At 43.7% G+C, this 26,551-nt stretch overlaps 1 protein-coding gene across 4 annotated transcripts in view; it reads left to right on the top strand.

The window, feature by feature from the left end:
• Positions 1–26,551, top strand: part of GPR155 (G protein-coupled receptor 155) — a 74,552-nt gene that overhangs the window by 2,670 nt on the left and 45,331 nt on the right. For all 4 annotated transcript variants that reach the window (XM_029605817.1, XM_029605818.1, XM_029605820.1 and 1 more), the window contains exons 2-5: positions 2,104–2,610; positions 10,261–10,660; positions 24,812–24,977; positions 25,350–25,505. In XM_029605817.1, the coding sequence (XP_029461677.1) occupies positions 2,148–2,610; positions 10,261–10,660; positions 24,812–24,977; positions 25,350–25,505 (1,185 nt within the window). In that variant the 5' untranslated portion in view covers positions 2,104–2,147. The remainder of the gene's footprint in view (positions 1–2,103; positions 2,611–10,260; positions 10,661–24,811; positions 24,978–25,349; positions 25,506–26,551) is intronic.

Here is a 26,551-nt window from a genome sequence, read left to right as displayed (position 1 = left end):
AGGACCAGCTTGGAATTTGCTGGTGCAGATGACACGTGAGCTGTTTGGGCATTTGCTAGTTGCACAAGAGAGGCAGTATCCATCTATTTTAAGGAAGCCTTTCGGCTATAGTGATTGCCTTACAAGACTGTAATAGGCTTCCCCTTACCAACTCTGCCAGGACCCTTTATTTGCCTCCACTCATAGGATTTATTGTTGTGCCAAACTGTATGGAATTTTGTGATCTGAATTTTAAGAGCTTTTGTTTACAACCACTGAACTGGTTTTGCTGGATTTGTTTCCTATTCTTCAGCTGAACAGTAAAAGGTTAATGTCCAAATTTGCTGCTTTTTGTACGCTGCAGGTGGTGCTGTTTAAGTAGGAGGTGCCCTGTGTCTTCAGGGTTTGTTTGTTTTTTTTTGTTTGTGCATTTGTTATAGTAAGTTGGGAGGGGTCTGAGAGAGTGGGTTTCTCCTCCCTCTCGCACCCCTATCACACCCATCCAGATAACTTCTCAAAATGTCCTCTTCATTTTTAAAAAATTCCATTTCTCTAAAAGTATAGCTGCAACTGTTGTCATGTCATTGCAGGCCTTCCAGGGTTGCACTGAGCACCTTCATATTTTTTTTCACGTAACTGATGGGCTAGTAAGAACACAAGAAATTGCCATGCTGGGTCAGACCAAGCCCAGCATCCTGTTTCCAACAGAGGCCAAACCAGGCCACAAGAACCTGGCAATTACCCAAAAGACAAAAGTCGTTCATGAAAGCAGAATCCGCCAGATTGGCGAGGGGGCTTTTCTTTGGTGAATGAATTTCGTGGCTTGTATTTGTGGAATGAAAGGGCAGGTGGGCCTAGTGCCCGCATACCCACATTAATGTGGCGCCAGGCTGTCTCCCGACAGGAGCCCCAACACTCGAGGGGGGAGGGAGGTGTCTGGGCGGAGCGCTAGTTTAAGCGCGCTTCTGCCCTGATTCCCCTGGGAACCATTTCTATTTTATTTTTGAATTTCAGGCCTTCAGCACCCTGATTGGCTATTGGGGACTTGAGTCTGCTTCGGGGGGGGGGGGGGGGAGAGGAGTCTCCTGGGTCAGTGGGCAGGCTCTGGAGTTTCTTCTTCACTCTGCTGCCTCTTTCCCGTCCTGTTTTCTATCACTGTTTGTATTGGGGATGTTTTGTCGCAGCTTTGGGGGGGGGGTGGCCAGCCTGAGCCTATTTAGGGTGGCAGCACCATGCTGATCGATTGTACGGCTTGGCAGGTGCCAGGTTTGAGTACCACAGGGGTACAGCTGGGTGCAGTTGTCCCTGCACCACTCCTTGCTGGGCGGTGGCGGGGGTCGAGTGTGTTTGCCATTACTGGACTCTCTAGGTCGGGTGACCTAGTGGTGATCATCTTGCTGGGAGGCCGGCGGATGGTTACTATCGAGTTCCTAATTGGGGGTGGGGGGAGATCATGGCTCGGGCACTACTGTTTGTTAAATAAAGTTGCGGCCTTTTGATTCCAATTGTTGTTCTGTATTGCTTGTGTGGTTATTTTTGTGAAGGGCGAATGTGGTGGGAGGAGATAGTCCTGGCTGCCTACATTACAGGTTTTGAACCAGCTTTCCCTTGTTCTGCGTGTCTTGTCTAATCATCTGATGACCTGTTTGTTTGCTTTTTCTTCTAGACAGTGTTTGTAGACATTTTCATTCTGTCAGCACTTCTGTTAAGCGTTGCTACGCTGTGTCTTTTCTTTTCTGGTAGAAAGTGTACCTCAGATGTGTTGATCATGGCATTTAAAAGCAAAGCTTGCATCAGCCTGTCTGTATACTGCTATCCGGAGTTTATCCTCTCTCTCCCCCACTATGCCATATAAAATCATTACAGAAACATTTGGTATCTAGGGCCTCCCTGCCATGGTTTAGAAACTGGAATGAATTTCATCCACCGTTCTTGGTATAAAAAAAGGAATCATTTTTTCTCCCCGGAGCTCCTAGACCATTTCCTCCAAGACCATCCCTAGACTGCATTTGCTGACAGTTTGAATGACTTTATGGAAAGTTGTAGAAATGTACTTAAACTTTTGATAAATTGCTGAGTGATGCAATAAAGCTCTGTCTTTCTCTTATTTTTTTTTTTTTTCAGGTCCTGAGATGACAAAATCAGTTTGAAAGATCTACTAGAAGACGATGGCTTTTGTTTTGGGCGTGGCCATAAGGAACTCCTCAGTGGACAATGTGACCCATTCCTTTGCTGGGGAGCTGGACTACCAGGCACATGGCACAAATGCCCCGCCCTTTGTGTCCATAAACAAACTCTTCCCTGCGCTGCTGGAATGCTTTGGCATCATTCTATGTGGCTATATCGCTGGAAGAGCAAACATCATCACAGCAACACAGGCCAAAGGCCTGGGCAACTTCGTCTCCCGTTTCGCTCTTCCAGCTTTGATATTCAAAAACATGGTCGTCCTAGACTTCTCCAATGTGAACTGGTCCTTTCTTTACAGCATCCTCATTGCCAAAGCCACTGTGTTTTTAATAGTGTGTGTGCTCACCTTGTTAGTAGCCAGTCCTGAGAGCCGATTCAGCAAAGCAGGGCTCTTCTCCATTTTTTCTACCCAGAGCAATGATTTTGCTTTGGGATATCCCATAGGTAAGGTGGTGTGTCTGGCCTGTTTTATTTTATTGCCATATGTGTTCTGAATTTGAAAGTAGTTTTTGCTTCTGTTTTGATAGGGAGGGTTGTCGTGTTTTGTTTTGTTTTTTGCACTAAATAAATTTACAGTTCTATATTTTGGATTAAGAACATCATGAACTCTATGTACACTGCAATATTTCTGTAGATATAATATGGGAGAAAAAACCTTTAGAACACATAATCCCCATGTGTAATGCAAGTGTAAGTAGGTTAATAGAAAAAAATAAGAAATTGTGGCACCTTTATAGACTAACCAGTTTAATAACCTATAAGGTGCCACCAGCGTTTTGGCTGTTTTTGTTGGTACAGCTACCTCTACGTTTATAGCAGAGAGTTGAGGGTGTTAGTGTGAATGATAAAGTGCTAGCTGGCTCTAAAGGCATGTTTGGTTCTGTTCTGCATTATATTCCCTATTTTTCTAGTTAGTTTTTTTTGTTAGTTTTGTGTTTATTTGCAAGATCATAAAGTAAAAGCACACAAACACTCGTGTGAAGATCCATGATGGAGAGAGGGCCGAAAGCCAACTCAAGTCAAATCGATAAAGCAAAAACAAGCCCACACAGATCCATAAATCAAACACTGCTTTATTCAAAATCAGTCGGATCAAAGCCAAGATGGTGGCTTTGCTTGGGTTTTTGCTTGTGCAACTTGAGATTCCTGGACATTGTCATTGTGGCAGCAGAGTGCTCTAGGAAATCATATAGTTAAGAGCTGACAAATAGGTAACTTGACCTGCAAGCCTCATCTACTCAATAAGCATTCTGTGATAGTCATGATACGTAGGCCTGCTTTTTAAAAAAATTTTCATTGGTTGATTCTGCTAACGTGGACTTTTGTAAATAGAGCTTACCTACATTGCACTGTCCCCCACTCAAAGGGAAGAGGTAATTTATCCGTCTTCTCCCATTAATCTGGCGCAAGATTTTATCCCAACAATTTCCATGGTTTCTTTCATCCTGTGGCTATGATAAGGCAGTAACAGGCCGATACTGTAAACATAAGAACATGCCATACTGGGTCAGACCAAGGGTCCATCAAGCCCAGCATCCTGTTTCCAACAGTGGCCAATCCAGGCCATAAGAACCTGGCAAGTACCCCAAAACTAAGCCTATCCCATGCTAGTAATAGCAGTGGCTATTTTCTAAGTCAACTTGATTAATAGCAGGTAATGGACTTCTCCTCCAAGAACTTATCCAATCCTTTTTTAAACACAGCTATACTAACTGCACTAACCACATCCTCTGGCAACAAATTCCAGAGATTAATTGTGCGTTGTGTGTTGAGCGCCTGCTTTCCTAAGGTTCACCCAGCCACCTCTCCTGGGCGTGCGATACTATATTTAAATGAGGGGTTGTGCTAAAAAGGAGGTGCTAGGGGCAGTAGAGCACCCCTAATGTCTCCTTATCAGTGGATGCCCAGGGGAGATGGCTGTCAGCAGGTTAGGAAAACGACACTCGTTTTTTTGAGTATCCGTTTTCCTAACCTGATGGCACTTTTTTTTTTTTTTTTTTTTTTTTTTTTAATCTTTTGGCTCCTCCGACTTAATATTGCCATGATATTAAGTTGGAAGATGTACAGAAAAGCAGTATTTTTCTGTATACATTTCCAGGCTGCTCAGAAATTAGCACCTGCCCTTGGATAGGTGCTAATTTCTGAGTGTAAAATGTGTGGATCAGGCGCACTTCTTTTTTTTTTTTTCTGTATCCTGGGCGAATAACTAATAGCCTCATCAACATGCATTTGTATGTGATAAGCGCTATTAGTTTCAAGGGGGTTTGGATGTGCTAAACCCGTTATTGTATAAGGGGTAGTGGACGAGTGTCCAAAATATGTATCCGACCGCAGGTGAAACAGTGCGCTCAGCCTGTGTGATTGCTGGATAGGCTTTTGTCTCCAGTGATGCCTGTTAGTCTCGTTGTCGCGTTTTAAAGTAGAATTAGTTTAGTGAATTGCTGTATTATGCAGATTAGATTTGTGGCGGAGATAAAAGGGAAAATAACTGACCATTTAATGTAGTTTTCACAGACATATGATTGCGAGAGATGAGCAAGCACAGAAGTGATGGTTTAATCCATGGCTAAATTGCCCAGGACTAAACTGGAAAAATGTGTTGATGGATCCTCTTGCACACCTTTTTCCCTTCTCCCCACAAAAGGCTAAAAAAAACCAAACCCCTGCTCAGATGTTTACATTTTGGCATGTGACATCAGCATGCCTTGAAATGTCAACTCTTACATTATCTGCAATCAAATATTTACTGTCCTACACTAAAAGCTCCAGATACAGTTAAAAGCACTATGGGGCTGAGCTAATCCACCCCCTAATGCAATAGGGGGATTAGCGCCTATTTAACGAGCGTCCGACGCGGAGTGAATGAGAGAGCGCTCATCACAGGTAGACAGGCAGGTTATGAAAACCGAGGCTGAGTTTATTGGCGTCGGTCTTCATAACCGGCAGCCGCGGCGGGGTCGCGTTAGCAAGGAGGTGCTAAGGTCGCGCTAGTGACCCTAGTGCCTCCTTCCTAGCGCAACCCCCTAATTTCCATATTGCATGGCACCCCCCTTGCGGGCGCCATGCAAGCGTTTAAAAATGCAGGCGCTGAAAAGTCAGTGCACATAATTGCATCGGCCCCTATATATGGTCCGAGAGCTAATTTCCTTTTAGAATTTGAAAATGAAATGCATATCTTTATTGCAGGGCTCTTTAATGCTGAGGCTTCATTCTCTATGGAGCCATTTCATTGCTTTCTTGTTTGCATTGAAGTTGTGGGATATTTTCAGAAACAGACAGGCTGGCTTCATGTCCTCGGCATGTAAAAATATATTACATGCATGCATTTCTAGTAAACACATTATGGAATAATGGATTCTCAACTTTATTTCTTGGCCTTGAGAAGAGGCTATTTTAGACTCCTATTACTTGAATGGTTTAGACTACTGTGTATTTAGACAGCCCTTTTGAAAGGGTGTGATCAGGCTGGTTAAAGGGCTGGGTTGATAACCGTTGAGCTAAAAGAGGAGATGCACATTGATCCATGAAGGCTACAAACAGTATTGACAATAAGTAGTCATCAGACATATTTGCATGTTTGGTCTCAGACTGGGATTAATATGCCTAGCTTAGTTACCTGGAAAACCAGACCTGTTTGTGGCCACTGAGGATTAGGGTTGGATGTCTGTGAGATAGAGGTGCAGCTAATTAAACTCATGGGAGAAGCTGAAATGGTTCAGGTTCCTGCACTCATTCCCCGGTCTTGTGTGTGTGTCCCATTGCTTAGTAATGAATTTCAGCACTGGGTTGAAATAAGCAGCTGGCCTGTGTATATGTAAAGCAGGGGTGCACAAATTCAGTCCTGGAGGGCAACAAATCAGTCTGGTTCTTAGTCTGTATATATGCAAATATCTCATGAATATTTGTAGTGGCATTCTGAAAATCAAACCTGTTTGAGGTCTTTCAGGATTGTAACTATAAAACTAATGAACGGATGTGGTGAGGTATCAGGACAGTGATTCTGAGATTGGTTGCTTGAGGTTCGCAAATAGATCTGGTTTTTAAGGTATCCAAGCTATAAAAATCAGAAGACAGTTTTCTGTAAAGCCATTTCATTGATGGAAATGGGGGGGCTTTGAAAATTGCCCACTCCATGCAAGCAGAATTACCCATCTTGTTCTACATTGCAGGTAATCTTGCTCAGATTGAGGATGACTTAAAAAGAAAAAAAACACTCCGCACAGCCCAATATGCGTATGTATGTGGCCGCGTAGAGATCTGCTGCATTATTTTATAACCTGTGCAGATTATAAAATATGCATGTTTCCCTCCCTAACACATGTTCACGTGGTTTGGTTACACACAAGTACCTGTAGTGTGTACTATTCCTACCTATTTTATAAGCCTATGCGCGATAATTTTGCCTGCCAAAAAAAAAAAATCCTTGCGTAAAACCCTGATTTATATGCAGAAATTGCTATAGTTTAAAGCATGCGTGCATAATTAAAATCACCAGTGTGCTGATGCCTCCACCAGTTCACCCAGTCATTCTCCATGTCGTCGAGTCCTTCCAGCCCCCAGTTCATCCAGACCTCCCACCCAGCCAATAGCAGACAACAGATGAGTCAGATATCCAGTGCTATAGTTAATTAGCTGGTGTAAAATTGTGTGAATAAGCGGCCAAATGTACTCGTGTAAGTCTCTTATAAAAATAGCAACTTATGCGCTCAGTTCTTGGCCCTGCTCTGAAACACCCCTAGACTGCTTTATTTGCACTTATAAATGTGCAATAAACCAAAAAGGTCTACTTTTGATGTATCTAAAATAGTACATAAGCATGTATATGATGATCTTATGTGCATAATAATTAACTGTTTAGAGGCATTGCTAGGATCGGGCACTACGTAACAATGTGCATAGTTCTGTATAACCTAATCTACATGCGTGGTTTCCAAGAGCATAATTATCTACAGAGATCACCGAGGGTCATTTTTCTGGGGGCAATGATGAAAGAAGAACTGTCCATGTAGTTTAGTGTTGGTTATTGGTGCAAACCCTGCAGGTAAAAATACTTAACTGTGTTTGTTTGCACTGATGCAGGCGGTTTGAACCTGTCATAGTTCTGGATTTCCTGGAAACAAAAGCCATTGGTGGATCTTGGTGACTTGGCTTTGAGAAACAGTTGTTTTTAACTGTAGATATTTGCAGTGTAGACTGGTAACTGAGATAAATCGGTTATTCCAAAAGAGCTGCCTCTTTGTTTTGTTTGTTTGTTTGCTTTCTTTAAGGTGCGGGGTTGTCCCTAACACACCCTGCCTATGATTGCAGTAGTTTGTCGGGTGCTTTACGGAAGCAGGGCCGAAGTGTCTGCACAGGCCCCAGAGTACTCAGGACACGTGGTGGGTAGGGGGTGAAGGAGTGACAGTTACAAACCGGTTTGTGTATGGGCCGGGTAGAAGATAGCAAAGGTGAAGCGCCGTGAGCTTTGAAATAGTTTTGGGACGGTTATCAATAATGCTGTGATTTTTTTTGTTTGCTTTTTGTGATACATTTTTGGGAGGGTGGAGAGGGAGCGATTTTCCGGCTTCCTAATTACAGATAGTAATAGCATTCCTGCGTGGGCTCTCAGGCCCTGTTTTTCAAATGGGTTTCTCCCATCCTGTGGCTATGATAAGAGCCTGTCCAGCAATCTTAATGCCTTGGCTCTGGAATTAATAACTTACGGTCTTCACATTTTAAAGTAGAAATGGCATTGGTGCATTGCTACAAATTATGGATTCATGGCAGAGATAAAAGGGGGAAAATGCTTAACTGACCATTTAATGTAGTCACAATCGTGATTAGGACAAAAGTCAAGAATTTTGTGAAATGTTGATCAAGCAAACAGCAGTTTATGGCTTAATCCTTGAAAGATTGTGCAAGGCGCCTGATGGCTTGTAAAAAGGTAACTGGTTAAGATTGTGTAACCAGAGAGCTGGGAAAGCCATCCTTCATGTAGCGCGAGAGCTTCAGCGCACAGTGTGTATCTGCATACTCTGTGACACATTAATGTAGTAAATGCTCATTTTATATATAAATTTTTTTTATTTTTTTTTTTTGTCATGCCTTCTCTGTATTTTTGCTCTTGGTTTTTAGTGTGTACCATTTACCGTATATAGTTCTGTAGGTGCTACATGCAGCAGTTACTACTTCTCTGCTTGCCTCTAAAATGTCCTTTTGTTCTGACCTCTCCAACATCTTCTTCTCCGTTCCGTCTCTGCCTACTGCAGCCTGCTCTCCTGGCAGGTCTCCCGCTGCACCGTCTCTCTCCATTAGTCTCTTCAGAATTCAGCTGCACGGCTTACCTTCCTCCAATGTTAAAGCCATGCAGTCCTCTTCTCAAGTCACCTCATTGGCTCCCCATCCACTTCCTTATACAATTTTAAGTTTCTCCTATTGGCCTAATACTAACGTTGTGGAGCGGGTTATAAATTTTATAAATTCTAAAAGTCTTCATTACCTCTCCTCGTGACTTGTATTCATCAGGCAGGCTGCTCTTCTCTGTGCCCTGCTTCTCCATTGCCAGCTCAAGACTCTCTGCCCTTTCCGCCCTGCAGCTCCGCCATGCACCTTGGAACGACCTTCCTGAGTCCATGCGTGCAGAGCATGTTCCTCCAAACCATTCTTTTGGAGACCTGCTTTTAAATCTCGGCTGGCCCTGTGTTGATTTTAACCGTCTTTTTATTTTATTTTTTTTTCTGTAATAAGGGGTTTCGGGAAATTTTTCTCACTGTGGCGTGACTAGATAGTAAATGCCAATGAGCAGGTACTGGCTCTTATTTATATCCAAACAGCGCTATGTTTGTCAAGTAGTGCAATAGAAATTTAGTAGTAGTGGGTACAAAAGTCTTCTGCCAGGGTGCTAAGTCATTTTTAATAGGTCTGTGGAATGGGGAAGGGGGTAATAACTTTCAGGCTGAGATTCTGTATATGAGATATTTGAGTGAAAAAGTATATTTGTACCTTTTTGTTAGGATTTTATAGGCAAGTGTGGAATGGTTAAGCCCTGCTGACAGTGTCGCCAGTCTGGGTGTGTAAAATGCAGAAAGCATGTCATCCCAGTGGCCTGAGAGTATTTTTCTGGAGATTGCTAGGATCGGTGGTGATTAATTGCCAGGGGAACATTCTTCAACTTGCATCCTTTTTGCCCGTTGCAGCTGGAATGGAAGGTGAAGGCTGCTTTTTAAAGCTAATTACCACTGGCTAGAATGATTTCAGTGACTGCGTCCTTTAGTTTTCATCCTGGATAAATCTGGAAAAGGCAATGTTCGTTCACTCAGCGCACAAGCCTGGTGTTCAGCCACAAACTGACCGCCTGCTGCACGTCCCTGGTTTTCCTCCTCACTGCCGCACCCACGTGCTGGTCTGCATAATAAACGGAGAATAGTCCAGTTTACGCGAGATCCAGTTAACATTTGGAATACCGGAGCTTGGTCATTGAAGAGGTTGCCAGTGTTCTGAAAATAATTCTGCTGAAAGCTTTAGAATACAACTTTATGGGAGGTAATCTTTAATTAAACTAAAAAACATTGTAGAGGTGGGAGGCAAAATACCAAAATGAAGAAACCCAACCCTCAAGTAATGAGCCCATTTGAAAACTGAACTTGAAATTCAGTTCACAGAGCGTTCCCATTCAGTTCACTTGAATCCTTGTAAAGCCAGCCATGCGATGGATGAAGGATGAATGAATATCAGCACATCCTGTTCACATAAAACATTCTGTTCAGTTTTTGGAATGGTGTCACCCTGCTCTACTAATTTTATAGGGTTAATAAATTCAAGCACAGGCGACCTTTTAACTTTTTAATTGTAAAATGTGTCCTGCCAACTTTTGAGTTACTTTCCTGCTCAGATAGCAGGACTACAAGACTACATATTCCAGAATGCCTTGAGGAGGGACTTAATCAGGATGGGCTGAAAGTCAAACAGGTGAATGGTATGCAGGCATTAAATTATGTGGAGTGATAATGGTATGTGCAGTATTTTCTTCACTCATAGCATTGTGACCTGATGATATAGTCAGATGCACCTGTCAGAAATGTTGCCGATCACCATTGTACATTTCTTGTCTTCTAGTTGAAGCTTTGTATCAGTCCACGCACCCGGAATATCTGCAGTACATTTACTTGGTGGCTCCGATCTCCCTCATGATGCTCAACCCCATAGGGTTTATCTTCTGTGAAATTCAGAAATGGCGGGAGAATCCAAACACCTCCTATAACAAGACCAAAATAGTGGGGCTGGGGCTTCTGCGTGTCCTGAAGAACCCGGTTGTGTTCATGGTCTTCATTGGGATTGCTGCAAATTACATCCTTGGACAAAAGATTCCGACGTACATGGAAAACTTCCTGGACGGGCTTGGCAGTTCCTTCGCTGGCTCAGCTCTCTTTTATCTTGGACTCACAATGGTGGGACAGACCAGCAAACTTCAGAAATCGGGCTTCGTTGCACTCATTCTTCTTATCACAGCGAAACTGTAAGTCTTGCTTTTGTGTCACTTATTTCTGTGGCCAGGTTTTCTAGGACAGTGGTTCTCAACCGCTGCGTCTGCACACACTGGTGTGTCACGGAGGGGTGGCAGGTGTGTCACCAAATAATATTTGACACAGCAAGCCTATGCTTTCTATAACAGCCACACGTGCTTGCTGCATGAGAAGAGTGCAGAGTAAGGAGCTGAAACTTAAAATTCCTCATCACTGCTCCCTGTTACTGCTTTTCCCTCAACCCTGGCTTGCACTGCCACTACCAGTACAAGCCAGAAATGTTGAAGGCATGCTGTATCCTGCCCCACCACCCCACTGCACCTTCCCCTCCCCTCTCGCTCCTTGGAGTTTGTTTTTTCTCTGTATGCTTGTTTATAATTTATGGTCTTTTAGTCTGCATTCTGCATGTTTGACAGAGGTGAGGGATTCTGTTTACTAGGATGTAGCTTCTGGGTAGGAAGCTAGAGCAGTCTGGCTTGCTTTGTTTTTCTAATAGTAAGTGTACTGTGTCCTCTATTTGCTTGTTTTTGTCCTTGTGTTTTCATAGGTAAGATTGTTGCTGTTCAGGTCCTGGGGGTTAGTACTCGTATAGTATGGCTGGTATACTATATAATTTCTAAATGTCTTTTCAGCAGGTTTTCCTGTTATTTCACAAAGTGGCTGGCAGGGAAGGGATTTTGAAGTACTGTTACTGAGGGGATATCAGAAGTGGAATATATTTTTTGTATGGTGAGTTGAAAGGGGACATTTGCTAACTCTGCTCTGTATAAACTCCAGAATAGGTTAGAGCTTTCTGAGGTTGACCGTGAAATGCATGAGTTTCTGTAATGGAAAAACTGTGTGCTGCATATCAGTCTCAATTTTCTCACCTATACAGTAAGCAAAGATGAAAATGTTTGTGAAAAAAATAGCATTTAATAATATTTTATAAGCAGTTATTGAAATTAAAGAATGTTATCTTTCTCCTACATCACTTTCAACAATAAAATGTCTAGGGTTGTTTTTTTTTTTGTTTTAGTATAGCTGTTAAATGTAGTGTGCAATGTGTCACGCACATGAGCATCATCTGTCAAGTGTGTCACGACGGGGAAAAAAGGTTGAGAACCAGTGCCGTAAGAGTTCTTAACACTATTAATGAGCATTTGACAGGTTTGCATGTGGCATAATGTCTGCCCTTCTTTGCTGCTGTTAGGTTTAAGATCCTATCGTCATGATGTGTAGAAGTGTCAACCTTTTTTTTTTTTTGTCATATGCCTGATTCATATTTATGTGATGGCTACGTACATCTTCAGCATTTTGTCGGTAGTGGTGCTCTTCTCCTCTGGATGGATGGTCTTACCCAAAACAAAGCATGCTCATGTCCTCCCAGATTTAGTAGGGAAATACCACAGAGGAACACTTCTGGGGAATCCAGTTTAAATATATCTGCCTGCCTACTTTGATTCTTCCCCTGCTCCTCAAGTCTTTAACGCATGCTTCTGCGTTATGGAATAAGGGCTTCTAGTTGACCTTGACAAGCAGGGATGAAAAGAGAGGTGTTCAGAGTGATTATAGATGCTCTTGGGAAAAAATGGAAGACAAGGACCTTAATGGGTCAGCTCAGGAAGGGAGAACGTGAGGTTCTGTGACATTTCTGAAGAGCTGGCCACAGTTTCTTTGTTTTCATTGCACACGATTCTTCTTTCCTCAGTGCTGTTGCAGTGGGCAGTGGTATTGGTGAGGAAGAATCTTCTTTCCTATGGATTCACATTCTAATCGAATAGAGGCAGGTGGAGTTGAGTTCTGAGATTTATGCTGCAGAAAATTAGCCAGGGCTCGCTGCCAACTCCTCAGACATGGTGCTGACCTTCAATTTCCACATCGCCATTTCAGAAGCTCTGTGCAGAAAGAATCCAAAACATCTGCAAAGGGTACCGAATGAGACAAGGGTGTGAAGGAGATGTCGATGGCAGGGGCGTTTCCTGATGTTCCTTCCCTTTTACTCATGGGCGTTGGCCATCCTTTCTCATAGGCCTGAGAGTTCTAGTATGAGCTTGAGGTGGACCAGAGCTTCCTAAACCTGTCCTGGGGATCCCCAAACCAGTCATGTGTTGAAGATATCTGCAGTGAATCTGCAGGAGATAAAGTTGCATGTACTAAGTATTTTTTCAATGGCTGCAAATTATCTCCTGCATATTCATTGAGGATATCCTGAAAACTCGCCTGGATATGGGGTCACAAATACAAGTAGGGAGTAGACTGACCTGTTTTGGCTATTTTTCATATCCTATTTATGAAATATGTCTTTTGAGTACTAAATGTCAGATAGTACAGATAGTTTGGCCTCTGTTGGAAACAGGATGCTGGGCTATTGTAGTCATTGTGCATATGCCTCACAAAGCAAAAGGGAGAAATATATATAAAAATCTGTATCATTTAGGGAAACTAAGAGGGCAATAGAAGAAGTACTATATTTTTTAATTTAGTCAAACTTGCCCACAGATGCACCAAGGAAGTTCTCCCTCTTGGTGTGCACCTGGTCCTGGGTTTCATTGCATTTTCTAGTGAGCACATGTCTTGCTTAATTCTACATGATTTTAAACCTTGCATCCCCTCTTTCACATTTAGCTGGGGAAGGAAATGAAGAAGGATTTAAAAAATTCAGTGAAGGGGCCTGTTGGGAATGAGAGAGTAAGGTATTCTGACACAATATCTATGACATCATTTATTAATGTGACATCATGGTAATATACGTTATTTACAGAAAGTTATTTACATACCACATGATTGCATATGCCATCCAGCACCCGTCTTTCATCAGCCTTGTATCTAGGAGTTGTCAGGTCAGCAAAGGTGAGAAGGGGGTTTTCAGTGTCCAGTACTCTATACGTCTATAGAGGCAATATCTCCTACTCCCGCTGGACATTGGAAAGTCCAGCTCTTTTATCCCATGCCGTAAACAAGTGTGCGTGCGAGAGAGAAATGATTGATCACTATCCCCCCATGTTATGGGTCAACAGTTGCTACTGCCCACTCGGACTCATCCTGTCCTTGGCATGTAGGGGTTGATCACACCGCCTTATTCCTGATAGGGAGCCAGAAAGCTGAGCTGCACAACCTGTTTAACAAGAACATGTTTATCCTACACTCCACCCTTGATCAATCATTCTCCAATGCAGGCACCACTGCATACGAAGCCACTGTAGTGATATATTTACTTTGACGTGCTATTTTATGCACTCGATAGGTAAGATAACATGTACACACCAGGCACAGGAGGCATACACACATCACAATAAGGATAGGATGAAAAATCCAATTCAGAGTCATTGTAGCAGTAGAGGAACGTCCGAAAAACACATCCCACCAAGAATGAGAGGTGTCTTTTTATCAATTGTTGTAAATGTAGTAGGCGTTCCTTGGCAAAGTCCGCTCGAAGCAGAGCACCAGTCACAGCAATGTCCACATGTCTCAGGGTCTTTTTCAACGAATCTGAGGTATTCAATACCTTTTGCAGTTTAGTCAAATCCAACAATGGTGTCTTAAAGAATGATAAGTCCAACTTTACCCCCAATTGCACATCAGCGATGTCCATTGGTGGTAAATAATGTCGAGAACCAAAAGTAAACAAAGTAACATTATACAGGCATCCTGTAAAAGTCAAATTATATACACATACAGTTTCAGGGAATGGAATTATGAAACCAGTTACATTATCAGGTAATATTAGAAGGCTACAGTGTGCCAAAGGTTGCTGCAACAAGCAATCATCGGGTAATGTGGAATACATTAAAGGGCAAGCCAATCCCATTAGTGTAGGGGTACATATTGTATTATCAATAGTGTGATTATTGGTGGTCCGTATTCAATTGTTAGTATGCAGAACTTGTATTAGCACACTTCCTCTTTCAGGAAGATAGACTGGGAATGGAAGTGATGTAAATCCTGCGTCCGAGAGGAGGTGCTGTTCTTCCACTTGATAGTCCCCCGTCCGGAGGTTACTTCTACAGGCTGATATAGGGTGTGCACCATACCAATGATGGCAAAGAGGTTGATCGCCATAAACGGGAGATGCAAGCCAACCTGTAGCGAGAGAACACATCGTTAGTTATTCCCTTAGTTTACATCGGATACTGGGTACCTGGGTACCTTCTTCTGGTAGTACAGTCAGTACTGCATCTTTTGCCAACAGCTAAAATTTCACCTTTCCTAGGTTCTCTATGAGGTGTGAAGATCCATATTTTAGCTCCTGGATGTAGTTTACTTGGATTGGAGGTGCTTCCAAAGGCACCTTGTCCTCGGGGAGTGGAATTGGGAATTCCCCATACCATTTGGTCTGTTACATAGGGAATAATAATCAATTGTACCATTTTGGTTTGGGCAGGAACGTAAATTTCTTTATTTGTCAAATTGTGATACAGTACATATATGGGACCACGGTAGTCAGAATCAATGATTCCCCCCAATACAGCTATGCCTTGTTTTGCCCAACTAGATCGAATACACAGCCATCCAAAATATTGCTTAGGGATGCTGCACCCAATCTGTAAATCATATAATAAAGATTCATGGGGAGGTATCACTATAGTGGTGGGATTGGTTACATCATATCCCGCAGCTTCATAACTATTTTGGCAGGGCAATTCGACGTTTCCCGAAGCCATGGCCCAGCAAATGGTATTTCGGATCTGAGTAGAAGCGGGTTCCTGATTATATAACTTCTGGAAAGGAGTCTTTCCGTCTTTTTTTTTAAAGGTCTACTATTTAGCAGCTGTGGACAATGCAGATTTCTACCCCTTCATGGTGGCAGATTTTGTAAGAGAGTGTAACATATTTTTTAATAACCCATTCATATGCTCAATAAGGCCGGCAGCTTGCGGATAATATGGAATGTGAAAGATCCATTCAATGTAGTAGTCTCTAGCATATTGCTGCACTAAGTTACCAGTAAAGTGAGTCCCTCTATCGCTCTGAACTTGTTTTGGTATTCCATAATACCGACTCATTTCATTTTAAAGTTTTAACGTAGTTAAACGTAGTGGAATCATGATGGCACAGCCATCAATATTCCACTAAATGTATCTACTGCCGTACATAAATATACATCTCCTCCACATTTTCGTAAAAGGCCTATAAAATCTATTTGCCAAATAGTGTCAGGACTTAAATCACGATGGATATGCCCCTGCTCAATAGCTTATGGTGACCTTGGATGTGTCAACTGACAATATTCACATTGTGTGAGTATGTTTTGAAAATCGGAGAGGGATCCTGGTATCCCTCTGGCTTGGGCCTACCTGTGAGTAGCTTCCGCCCCCAAGTGGCCACTTTTTTCGTGTGCCCATTTCCATAGCCCCTGCTCGTTTGTGGTCGTGACACTGGCTCAGATTTTTGCGTGTTTATCTGCAATGGAATTGTACAGATTAGATAAAGAAACATCTTTCACATGTGCGTCTACATGGAACACTGTAACATGCTTTTTGTGACAGCCCAGATTTTTTGCCAAATGTCTGCGCCCCATACCGGGCGGTGATGTATCTTCCATTGATCTTTATGCTATTTTGGCATCCACTGAGTCATTCCTTTCATGACTGCCCAACTGTCAGTATAAATGTGGCAATCCGTTTCCCCTTTTTGTAAAGCCATCCATATAGCATAAAGTTCCACAAACTGGCTAGATTTGCCTTTCCCTTCCTCCTGACTTCGTTTTGCATGGGGATTATACACTACAGCCTTCCATAATCGCTCAGTTCCCTTCGTTCTAGCCGAACCATCTGTAAACCAAGCATGTAACTGCTGTTCTTTGGGTAATTGGTTGAATGGTACCCCGGTAGTAACCGGAGAAGGAGGAATATCCAATGTTTCTATCTGTTCTTTTTCTTGATTAATTGGAGCATGGAGTGCCCAGCCAAGCCTGATTTCGCCATATCCTGGATATACCATTTCCATTTTACAATGGAAGCTTCTTGCGCATACCCTATCCGATGGGTATGCGGGGTGCTGTGTACCCACTGCATAATTGGGATTAAAGGGCGCATAAGGATTTCATGGTTCTGAGTTAATTGGTCCGTGTCTAACAAAGCCCAATAACATGCTAGTAACTGCTTCTCAAAGGCTGAATACTGCCATGCAGCATCAGGTAATTTCCTGCTCCAAAACCCTAACGGTACTTGTTTACTGTCTTGTTTCTGCCACAGACTCCAGTCCGCATGACAAGATGAAAATGAAACTTGTAATTCTACTGGCCCCTCCCTGATAGGCCATAAGTCTAATGCTGTTTGGATAGCGACCTTAGCCTGATCAAAAGCATCTTGTTGTAATTGTCCCCATTTGAATTTTTCCTTTTTTCGAGTGACTTTATACAATGGGGACAATATTTGCCCCAAATGTGGGATGTGCTGTCGCCAGAATCCAAATAGTCCTAAAAACCTCTGGGCTTCTTTTTGATTCCGCAGCGGGGAAAACAACAATATTTTATCCTTTACCTTTGGTAAGATTTCTCTTATACCATTCGACCACTGTATCCCCAAAAATTTCACAGTGTTGCTAGGTCCTTGTATTTTATTCTTGTTAATTTTCCAACCTCTATTCTCCATATTTTCTACTACTTGTGCTAGAGCTATCGCTACTTGCTCTTCTGTATCCCCTTGTACTAATATATCATCAATGTAATGAGTTAATTGTATGTCTTTTGGACAATCATACCTTTCTAAATCTTCTGCCACCCTCCGGTGACATATGGTAGGGCTATGTAAGTATCCCTGAGGTAGTCTAGTGAAGGTATACTGTCGTCCTTCCCACGTGAAGACAAATTGTTCTTGGTTTTCTTTACAGATAGGAATTGTGAAGAAAGCATTTGCTAAATCAATTACGGCGTACCACTTCCCCGAATGTTGCTGTATCTGCTCTACCAATGTTACAATATCGGGGACTGTGGCAGTCAGAGGGTCCATATTTTTGTTCAAAGCCCTGTAATCTACTGTCATTCTCCACGAACCATCTGATTTCTTCACTGGCCAGATGGGATTATTCCAACCGCTAGTGGTTGGAATTAGCATCCCCGCTTCCTGTAAATCCTTAATTGTTTCTGTTATCTCTTTATGTCCTCCAGGTATCCGGTATTGCTTCTGGCATACCGGACCCCTTGTTTTAGGCAAAGCTATTTCTGGTCCCACAGTTCTACCCACTAGTATTGTTCTGGATAGATATACTGGTCTATTGTTTTCAAATGCTACTTGCTTACTTGGCGCCTTTCCAAACACCATTTGCCCACATGTATTCAACTTAAGTCCCTGTAACAGATCCATCCCAATTATATATTCCTTAATGGGTACAATTACTACCTTAGCTTGAGGAATTTTGTATCCTCCCACGACTAAAGAAATTATGGTTCGTTTTCCTATCACAGTTTTTCCTCCGAGATCTGCTAATTCTACCTTTTGCCCCCCATGTTTCTTGGGATTTCCAAATATTAAAGTGGCCTCTGCCCCCGTATCTACTAAAGCCATCACCTGCTGTGCCCCATTTCGCCATTGTATTTCAACCCCAATATGGGGGCGATTATCCACAGTGACGGCAGCGATTTGGGGGGTATGGCCTTTTTCCTATTGTGCCCAGGATAAGTCCGGATACAGTCTGGTACTATTGGCCTCCAGAGGTGGGGCGCTGGGTTGTACGGACTCAGACTCGTTTATGAAGGGGTTTGTAGCATTTACCTCTTGCTCTTTTTTTCTCTTGCAACAATTGGTTCATCTTCGTTAGTAACCCTCTTCCTCCCTTTCCGCATAAACTTTCTTTTGTTTACCCTTGCATTTTTGCAGATACAATTTATACGTCTTTGGTTGGAATACCATCTATTTTCTCTTTAGCCACTCCGGCAGCTATCAATGCTGCAAACATATCTCGTCTTGACACCCGTGCGTCCGTATCTCGGTTTCGGAGATCCCTGTATCCCTTTCGAATACCTTCTCCTCTGTCACATACTTCGCCTTAAATGTGAAAGTCTTATCATTGCGCTCTTGTATCCATAAATATAGGACCTCTCTGCGCGAATCAAATCTCCTATTTTCTTCCCAGCCATATTTAATAGCAAGGCCAACATAATGGACCTGTGTGCCGGGATTACGGTATGCATAATCTCTGCCCGAGCCGTACCGGGCAGGGATAGGTCCAGGAAATCTCCCTGCAAATTCCTCAGACACCATGTTTGCATGGTAATTTCTTTGATACGCTGTATGATATCATGCATATTATATAATGGTTTGTTACTGACGGGCCAATCTAATACAGTGCTATACCTTGTTTTAGTGGCAGCGGCAACTACTCGAAACAAGTCCGTCATGTCCCCTTGCCAAACTACTGTTCTGATAGCTGCCCTTACCTCGGGATCGGTAGAAATCATAGTGAATCTTTTAACATCTTTTTGATCGATCATAATGTCTCCCGCCCCCGATTCATATAATCTCACTAGCCAGTGGTCAATAGATTCTCCTGGTTTTTGCCCCATGCGATCCAATATCTCACTTACTACTTGTTGGGTGAAGTCCTCCATTACTTGTGTATCCTCCTGTTCTATAGCTCTACCATCGCTGATCTGCTTTTAATTTACGCCTGTCTATGGGACAGGCTTGCTCTACGGGGGGAGGGGTATTACTGCCTCCTCCTCACTGTCCGTAGAGTCCCATATGTCCCCGTCCCATATCTCTGGATCCCAGTCATCTTTCATAATACATGCTCGTATTTTAGAATGATTTACTCTTCCTCTTCGTTTTCTATATTTGTGTTGTGCTACCCGCATAGCGGCTCGTTCGGCTACCGTCTGATAATGTTCTGCCTTCTGTTTAAACGTCTCTAAGTGACACCTAAGCATAACATTATCTTTGAGGAGGTTGTCTATCTCTCGCTCTAGTTCAACTAATTTCTCTTGCAACACACTTTTGTTCATGACATTTCCTAGGTCCTGTTAATACTACCCATCCTCTCTGTCCCACTGTCCCCAATTCTTTTCCTTTTATTACAGAGACCTGTTGAAGTTGATTTACAATATCTAAAGGTTCTCCTCCTATATCCCAAGCCTCCATGAGCCCTGTATTCATAGCCCATTCCTGGGCCAACATTTTATATGGGGTTTTTTCCCATCCGGGAATTTTTAGATCCACCGAGCTTGGTGGTTCGGATGTCTCTTTTCCGTTTTTCCTATTAAATAGAGACATCCTGTTCGTGATGCCAAATGTTGGGAATGAGAGAGTAAGGTACTCTGACACAATATCTGTGACATCATGGTAATAGAAGTTATTTACAGAAAGTTATTTACATACCACATGATTGCATATGCCATCCAGCACCCTTCGAGTCGGCTCGACATCTCATTTAAAACAAAAGTAAATAAAGTGTAATAAAAGTAAACTTACTGCATGTGAATTTTCTTTGAAGAGTCCTCTCTCCCCTCCTCCCGAGGCTCGCACTGCGGCTCCCCTGCCTCCCGGGGGCAGCCGCCGGCGAAAGCGGCTTCCAGCAGCCCCCGCCGGCAAAGGTGGATGAATGGACTCCCGCCGGTGAAGGTGAGTGAATGAATGCATGCCTGTACGCGCCGGCAGGCGTGCATTCATCCAGGCGGAGGGAGCTGGCAGCGAAAGCTACTTCCAGCAGCTCCCGCCAGCGGTGAATGAATGTACGCCTGTGCATGCAATTTTGGCGCTCAAGGCGTGACGTCACGGCGTGTGACGTCAGCATTTGCTAATGCACTGCCTTGAGCGCCCAAATTGCACACACAGGCATGCATTCATTCACCTTCGCCGACGGGGGCAGGGGAGCCAAAGCGGCTTCCAGCAGCCCCCGCCGGCGAAGGTGAATGAATGCAATTTGGGCGCTCAAGGCAGTGCATTAGCGAACGCCGACGCCAAACGTTGTGACGTCACGCCTTGAGCGACCAAATTGCACGCACAGGCGCACATTCATTCACCTTCACCGGCGGGGGCTGCTGGAAGCCGGCTGCCGCCAGGAGGCAGGGGAGCCACAGTGCGTGTCTCGGGAGGAGGGGAGAGAGAGAGGACTGTTCAAAGAAAATTCACATGCAGTAAGTTTACTTTTATTACACTTTATTTACTTTTTTTTTTAATTTTCACCCTGCGCCTTGCTTCGGGAGGGGGGGAGAGAGGACTCGCAATCCCCCCTGGTACCTATCATTTGAAATGACACGTACCAGCGCACCCAGGATACTGTATAGGTGCTGTATAGCGCTAAATACAGTAAAATGGATTGCGCGGGCCTAACGCTTCACTGACTCTTCTTGGACGCGGCTTGCATTTGCATGCTATTTAAATACAGTATCGAGCGGTAGGTGATCCGAACTGTGCGTGCGGCAAACGCGGGTGCGCCCGGCCCTAACGCACCTCTTCCTACCACTCCTTACTGTATCGGCCTGTTAATGAGGGGGATGTGGGGGGGAGGGGGAAGCAGTGGGAGAGGATAGGATTGGGTGTGGTGGAGGGAGGGAGAGAATAAGATCATGCTATACTGGGTCAAACCAAGGGTCTATCAAGCCCAGCATCCTGTTTCCAACAGTGGCCAATCCAGGCCATAAGAACCTGGCAAGGACCCAAAAACTAAGTCTATTCCATGTTACCATTGCTAATGGCAGTGGCTATTCTCTAAGTGAACTTAATAGCAGGTAATGAACTTCTCCTCCAAGAACTTATCCAATCCTTTTTTAAACACAGCAATACTAACTGCACTAACCACATCCTCTGGCAACAAATTCCAGAGTTTAATTGTGCGTTGAGTAAAAAAGAACTTTCTCCGATTAGTTTTAAATGTGCCCCATGCTAACTTCATGGCGTGCCCCCTAGTCTTTCTATTATCTGAAAGAGTAACTAACCGATTCACATCTACCCGTTCTAGACCTCTCATGATTTTAAACATCTCTGTCATATCCTGTGATCGACTGTGAGTAAGGGGAATCATGTGGCATGGTTCCCTTCCTTCCATCCCCAAGGAGACACAGAAGCAGGCCATGTTCTTGAATTCCAGACCCCACACCCCTATCGAAGCAGAAAAGCAGACGGTGCACACCAGTGTGCAAGCAGAGGTGAGGCAGCTAATTCTGGCTTGTGGAGGAGGTCTGTACTTTATTGAACAAGGAGGGAGAGGAAGAGATGCTGCAGAGGAGGAGCTCTAGGATCACTAGGGATAGGGGATTGCCCTTAAGGACTTTAGATCTGCTGGGGATGGAGGATCAGGATCACCAGGGCATGAAGGAGGAGGGGGTTAGAGGGAAAGAGCCCATTCTCTCTATCTGCCTTATCCTTAACATCCAGCTGTCATTCACCTACCAGTGCTCATTGAGCATGTTTAGTGTTGGAAGAATGTGTCTGGTATATGTGTGTGCGAGAGACAGAGTTCACACCCAGCCTTGAACATAAGAACATGCCATACTGGGTCAGACCAAGGATGCATCAAGCCCAGCATCCTGTTTCCAGCAGTGGCCAATCCAGGTCACAAGTTCCTGGCAGGATCCCAAGTGGTAGATAGAATCCAAGCTGCTTATCCCAAGAATAAGCAGTGGATTTCTGCAACTCTCCCTTAATGGTTAATGGACTCTTTCTCCAGGAACTTTTCCAAATCTTTTTTGAACGCAGCTACACTAATAGCATTTACCACATTTCCAGGTCATTTATAAATATACAAGCCGTTAAGCCCGTTAAAACGGGCTACATCCCTCTGTCTCTCACCCACTCCTCCCCACCCTCCCTCTCCTATCACTCAGTCCCTCTCTCCCACTCAGTCTCACTCACTCCCTCCCCCCTCTCTCCCTCCCTCTCACTCACTCAGTCCCACTCACTCTCACTCAGTCCCCACTCCCTCCGTCCTCTCCCTCAGTCCCACTCCCTCCCTCAGTCCCTCCCCCTCACTCAATCCCTCCCTCCCACTCAGTCACTCCCTCCCCCCTCCCTCTCACTCACTCAGTCCCACTCACTCTCCCTCAGTCCCACTCCCTCCCTCTCTCTCCCAGTCCCACTCCATCCCTCTCACTCAGTCCCTCCCCCTCACTCAATCCCTCCCTCTCACTCAGTCACTCCCTCCCACTCTCTCTCTCCGTCCCTCCCTCCCCACTCAGTCCGTCCCTCCCTCTCTCTCTCTTCTCCCTCCCTCGCTACCGCCCGCTACCACCGCCGTCGCCGCTACCGCCGTCGCTCGCTACCGCCATCGCCGCCCGCTGCCGGTACCGCCGCTGCTGCCACTGGACGCCGCCATTTTTTTTTCTTTCTGAAGCTGCCTCAGAGCGACGTGCTCGCCCGCACATGCGCGGTAGAGCTGGTCTCTACTGCGCATTTGCGGGCCGTCGGTCACAGGCCATTTATAAGGTAGATTAAAGCAGTGGTCCCAGAATGGATCTGTGGGGCACTCCACCTTTCTTCACTGGGAAAACTTTTATATTTAGCCCTACTCTGTTTTCTGTCTCTTTAACTAGTTGGCAGTCCAACTAGTTTTATTTCTCAAATCATTGTTTATTGTAAAGCCTGTTGCTAATCTGTTTTTCTTGTAAACCGATGGGATGTTCCCAATGACCGTCGGTATATAAAAATGCTTAAATAAATAATAGGACACTGCCCCTATCCCATGGTATTTTAATTTCCTAAGATGTGTCATAAGGGACTTTGTCAAATGCTTTCTGGAAATCTATATACATTATATCAACTGGCTCACCTTTATCCACATATTTATTTACGCCCTCAAAAGTAGCAAATTTGTGAGACAAGACTTGGCTGAATCCATGTTGGCGTTTGTTCCATTAAATTATGCCTGTCTATATGTTCAGCAATTTTGTTCTTTACAATAGTTTCTACCATTTTGCCTGGCACAGATGTCAGACTCTCTGGTCTGTAGTTTCCTGTATCCACCCCTTGAAGCCTTTTTAAAAATTGGCATTACCTTGGCAGTCCTCCAGTCTTCAGGTACCTTAGATGATGTTACTGATAGTTTATACATTTCCAAAAGCAGGTATGCAATTTCATTTCCCAGTTCTTTCAGCATCTGGTCCAGGTGATTTGCTTCTCTTTACTTTGGAAGATATATTAAGACAAACTGACAGGTACTGCCTCTTTGCAGCGGTCACACCTGGACCTTTCCCTGCCTATCTTGCTCTCTTCCACAGTTCCGTTTCTTTTAGGTCTACAAATTAAGTTCTAAAATTAAGTCCTAGGTTGTGAATGAAAATTCATGGTGCTGGTTCTCAGCCCTGGGCCGGACGTATTTTAAAAAAAAAAAAAAAAGAGGAAACTGCTGAGTCAGTTAACCTGCGTGTCTGCCTCTTTAATGTGAGTGACTAAGTTTCCAGAGACAAATGGGCCATCTTGTGTTTTGAATATAACCTCTGAGGGATCTGGTATTCTGTTTTACAACCAGAATGTGAGTAGGATGGGAATCAGTTGTACTCTCTCAAACCTCCAGTTGGATTTCACCTTGGCGTCCTGCTTTGTAGGATCTAGGTGGTGGTGGTGTTTGTAGGATCTAGGTGGTTAACAATTCATGCGCATGAAGGGGCTCTTGGGTGTTTGTGTTCTTCTAGTGGCTGAGTTTCTAAAATATGTTTTTTGTATCTCATGTGAATGTGGTTATTTCCCTGGGGTCTGGTAGGGAGGGTGTCGTCAGGATGGAGAGTGATTTGGGGTATGCCATGAAAAGTGATGTTTGCTACCATTAAGGGTAGTTTTAGGACTGCCTGCTTAGAGCCGAAATGCCTGTGTAGAAAGTACAGGCAGATTTCAGCCTGAATTTTCAAAATAGACTTGCATGCATAAATCCGGTTTGAAAATGTGTGTGTGTGTGTGTGTGTACAAATACAAATGTTTATACATACTTTTAAACATGCATATGTGCAAATTTTCCCTGCCCCAACTTCACCCCCCCGAATGCCTCTTCCTAGTACACATGAAATTACTTTTGCATGCACTTATGCATACAACACCCGCTTCCCAAACAAGATTCAAAAGCCAATTTTTATGCACATAAAACCAGGTTTTATGCATGTCTATCCTTTTGAATATCTGGCCCTAAAGGTTTAACTATTTTAAATGTGTACCTCTGATCTAATTTTAATTTGGTTTTCTTTCATTCAGCATGTGCGATCTTGTCTTTTTATTTGTTTGTTTGTTTTTTTATTTCAGACTGGTGCTGCCCTTAATCTGTAGAGAAATGGTGGAGCTGTTGGATAAGAACAGCAGCCTGGCAGACCATACCACCTTATCGAATTATGCATTTCTATATGGAGTCTTCCCAGTAGCCCCTGCGGTGGCTATCTTTGCTCACCAGTTCAACATGGAAGTGGAGATTGTATGTGCCTACTGTTTTTGTAATAGCCGTTTTCCAGTTTTGTAATCAAGTGAGGGACAAAGCTGCTTAGACATGTGCCTTTTATTTAGTAAAAGACCTCCCTGGTGCCCCAGAGCTACATTCTGGTATCCTTTGGAGCTTGTTCTTCCCATTTTGTGGGAAGACTAATCCAGCACTGCAGGAAGGGGAGTGCAAGCTTCTACTCCTGCTTTCTTTTGTAATAGACACTTTTCTTTAACTGTTGCCTGTGTCTTATTTCCTGACTTTTTGCCGTAGATTCCTGGCCACAATACAGTGCACTGGCTTCACTTACATCCTGGTTTCGCAGCTCTGTTTTTGATTTTTTTTTCCCCCCCACGCTTGTGTTGGCAGGTCACTTCAGGTATGGTGATCAGCACGTTTGTGTCGGCTCCCATCATGTATGTTTCTGCCTGGTTACTGACCATCCCAACCATGGACCCAAAGCCATTGGTAGCGGCACTGCAGAACGTGAGCTTTGATATCAGCATCGTCAGCCTGGTCTCTCTGGTGAGTCTTCCCAGAATGTTAATCTGCCTTCCTGGGCTGAAGGAAGCCTGGGTTATTGCTGGTATGATTTGACAATTTCACCCATTCTATATTGCACACTAATCATCGAGATCACAGAGTGTGCTATAAAGTGCACATATAAGAATCAAAAATTAGAAAATTCTTAAAATGTTTCTAAAGGAAAATAGGGATGTTGAAATGTTGATCCTTTTTTTTCTATTTGTGGTGCTGTTTTATTAAATAAAAATAAAGCCAAATAGAGAGCCCAGGGCTTTATTTTTGACTGCAGTCCCCTTCACCCCCCATCTCTCCTAAACTGGATGTGATCTAACCCTGTATTCAGTTCAGTTGGAGCATTTTCCCATTTTCGGAAAAATAGTAGCTGTGAGGTAGGAGCTGCTGGAGATTGTTCCTACCCCATTTAAACCACAGATAGGGTAAGATCTGGGGTGGGGGGGGGGAAGTTAGGGGGCCAGGTTTACAGTTATTTTTGCAGGTTTGGTGGGCAGTGTTCTAGAGGGACACTTCTGTGGTGGGGTTTGGGGGGTTTTTTCCATTGTTTTTAACAAAACAAACTCCCCCAATTTAAAAAAAAAAAAAAAAAAAAATTCAGTGCACACCCCTAGCTAAATAAATAATCCAATATATTGATACATTTCAGAGAATTTTGTAACACAGTCTGTATATATATATATATACACACACACGTGTACATTATGGGGCAGTTTACAAACTCTGTGCACTTTTTACTGACGGGCTTTGAAACCTGCCATGGGCTCAGAGTCTGCAAGGTACTTGCACCTGCTTTTTCTGTAGCTAGGATTTTGCTGGAAAATGATGCATGAAGACTTGAAAATTCTGATTGTGTGCGTACTTTTTCCTTTCCTCGACCTAAACACAGTTCGGGGAATACTTCCTCTGTGTGGTCTGGATGAGCACGCAGACTTTCAGCTGCTTTGAGGGAGGGGTAATTTTCAGATGGCCAATTAATGCTGGCAAAATTTAGTTTTAACCCATTCAAATCACTTTAAAAAATTTGCCCTCCA

The sequence above is a fragment of the Rhinatrema bivittatum genome, chromosome 6, assembly GCF_901001135.1.
Source record: "Rhinatrema bivittatum chromosome 6, aRhiBiv1.1, whole genome shotgun sequence".
Taxonomy (NCBI): Eukaryota; Metazoa; Chordata; class Amphibia; order Gymnophiona; family Rhinatrematidae; genus Rhinatrema; species Rhinatrema bivittatum.
The sequence above is the reverse complement of the archived record's forward strand: the minus strand, read 5'-3'. Positions and strand labels throughout refer to the sequence as shown.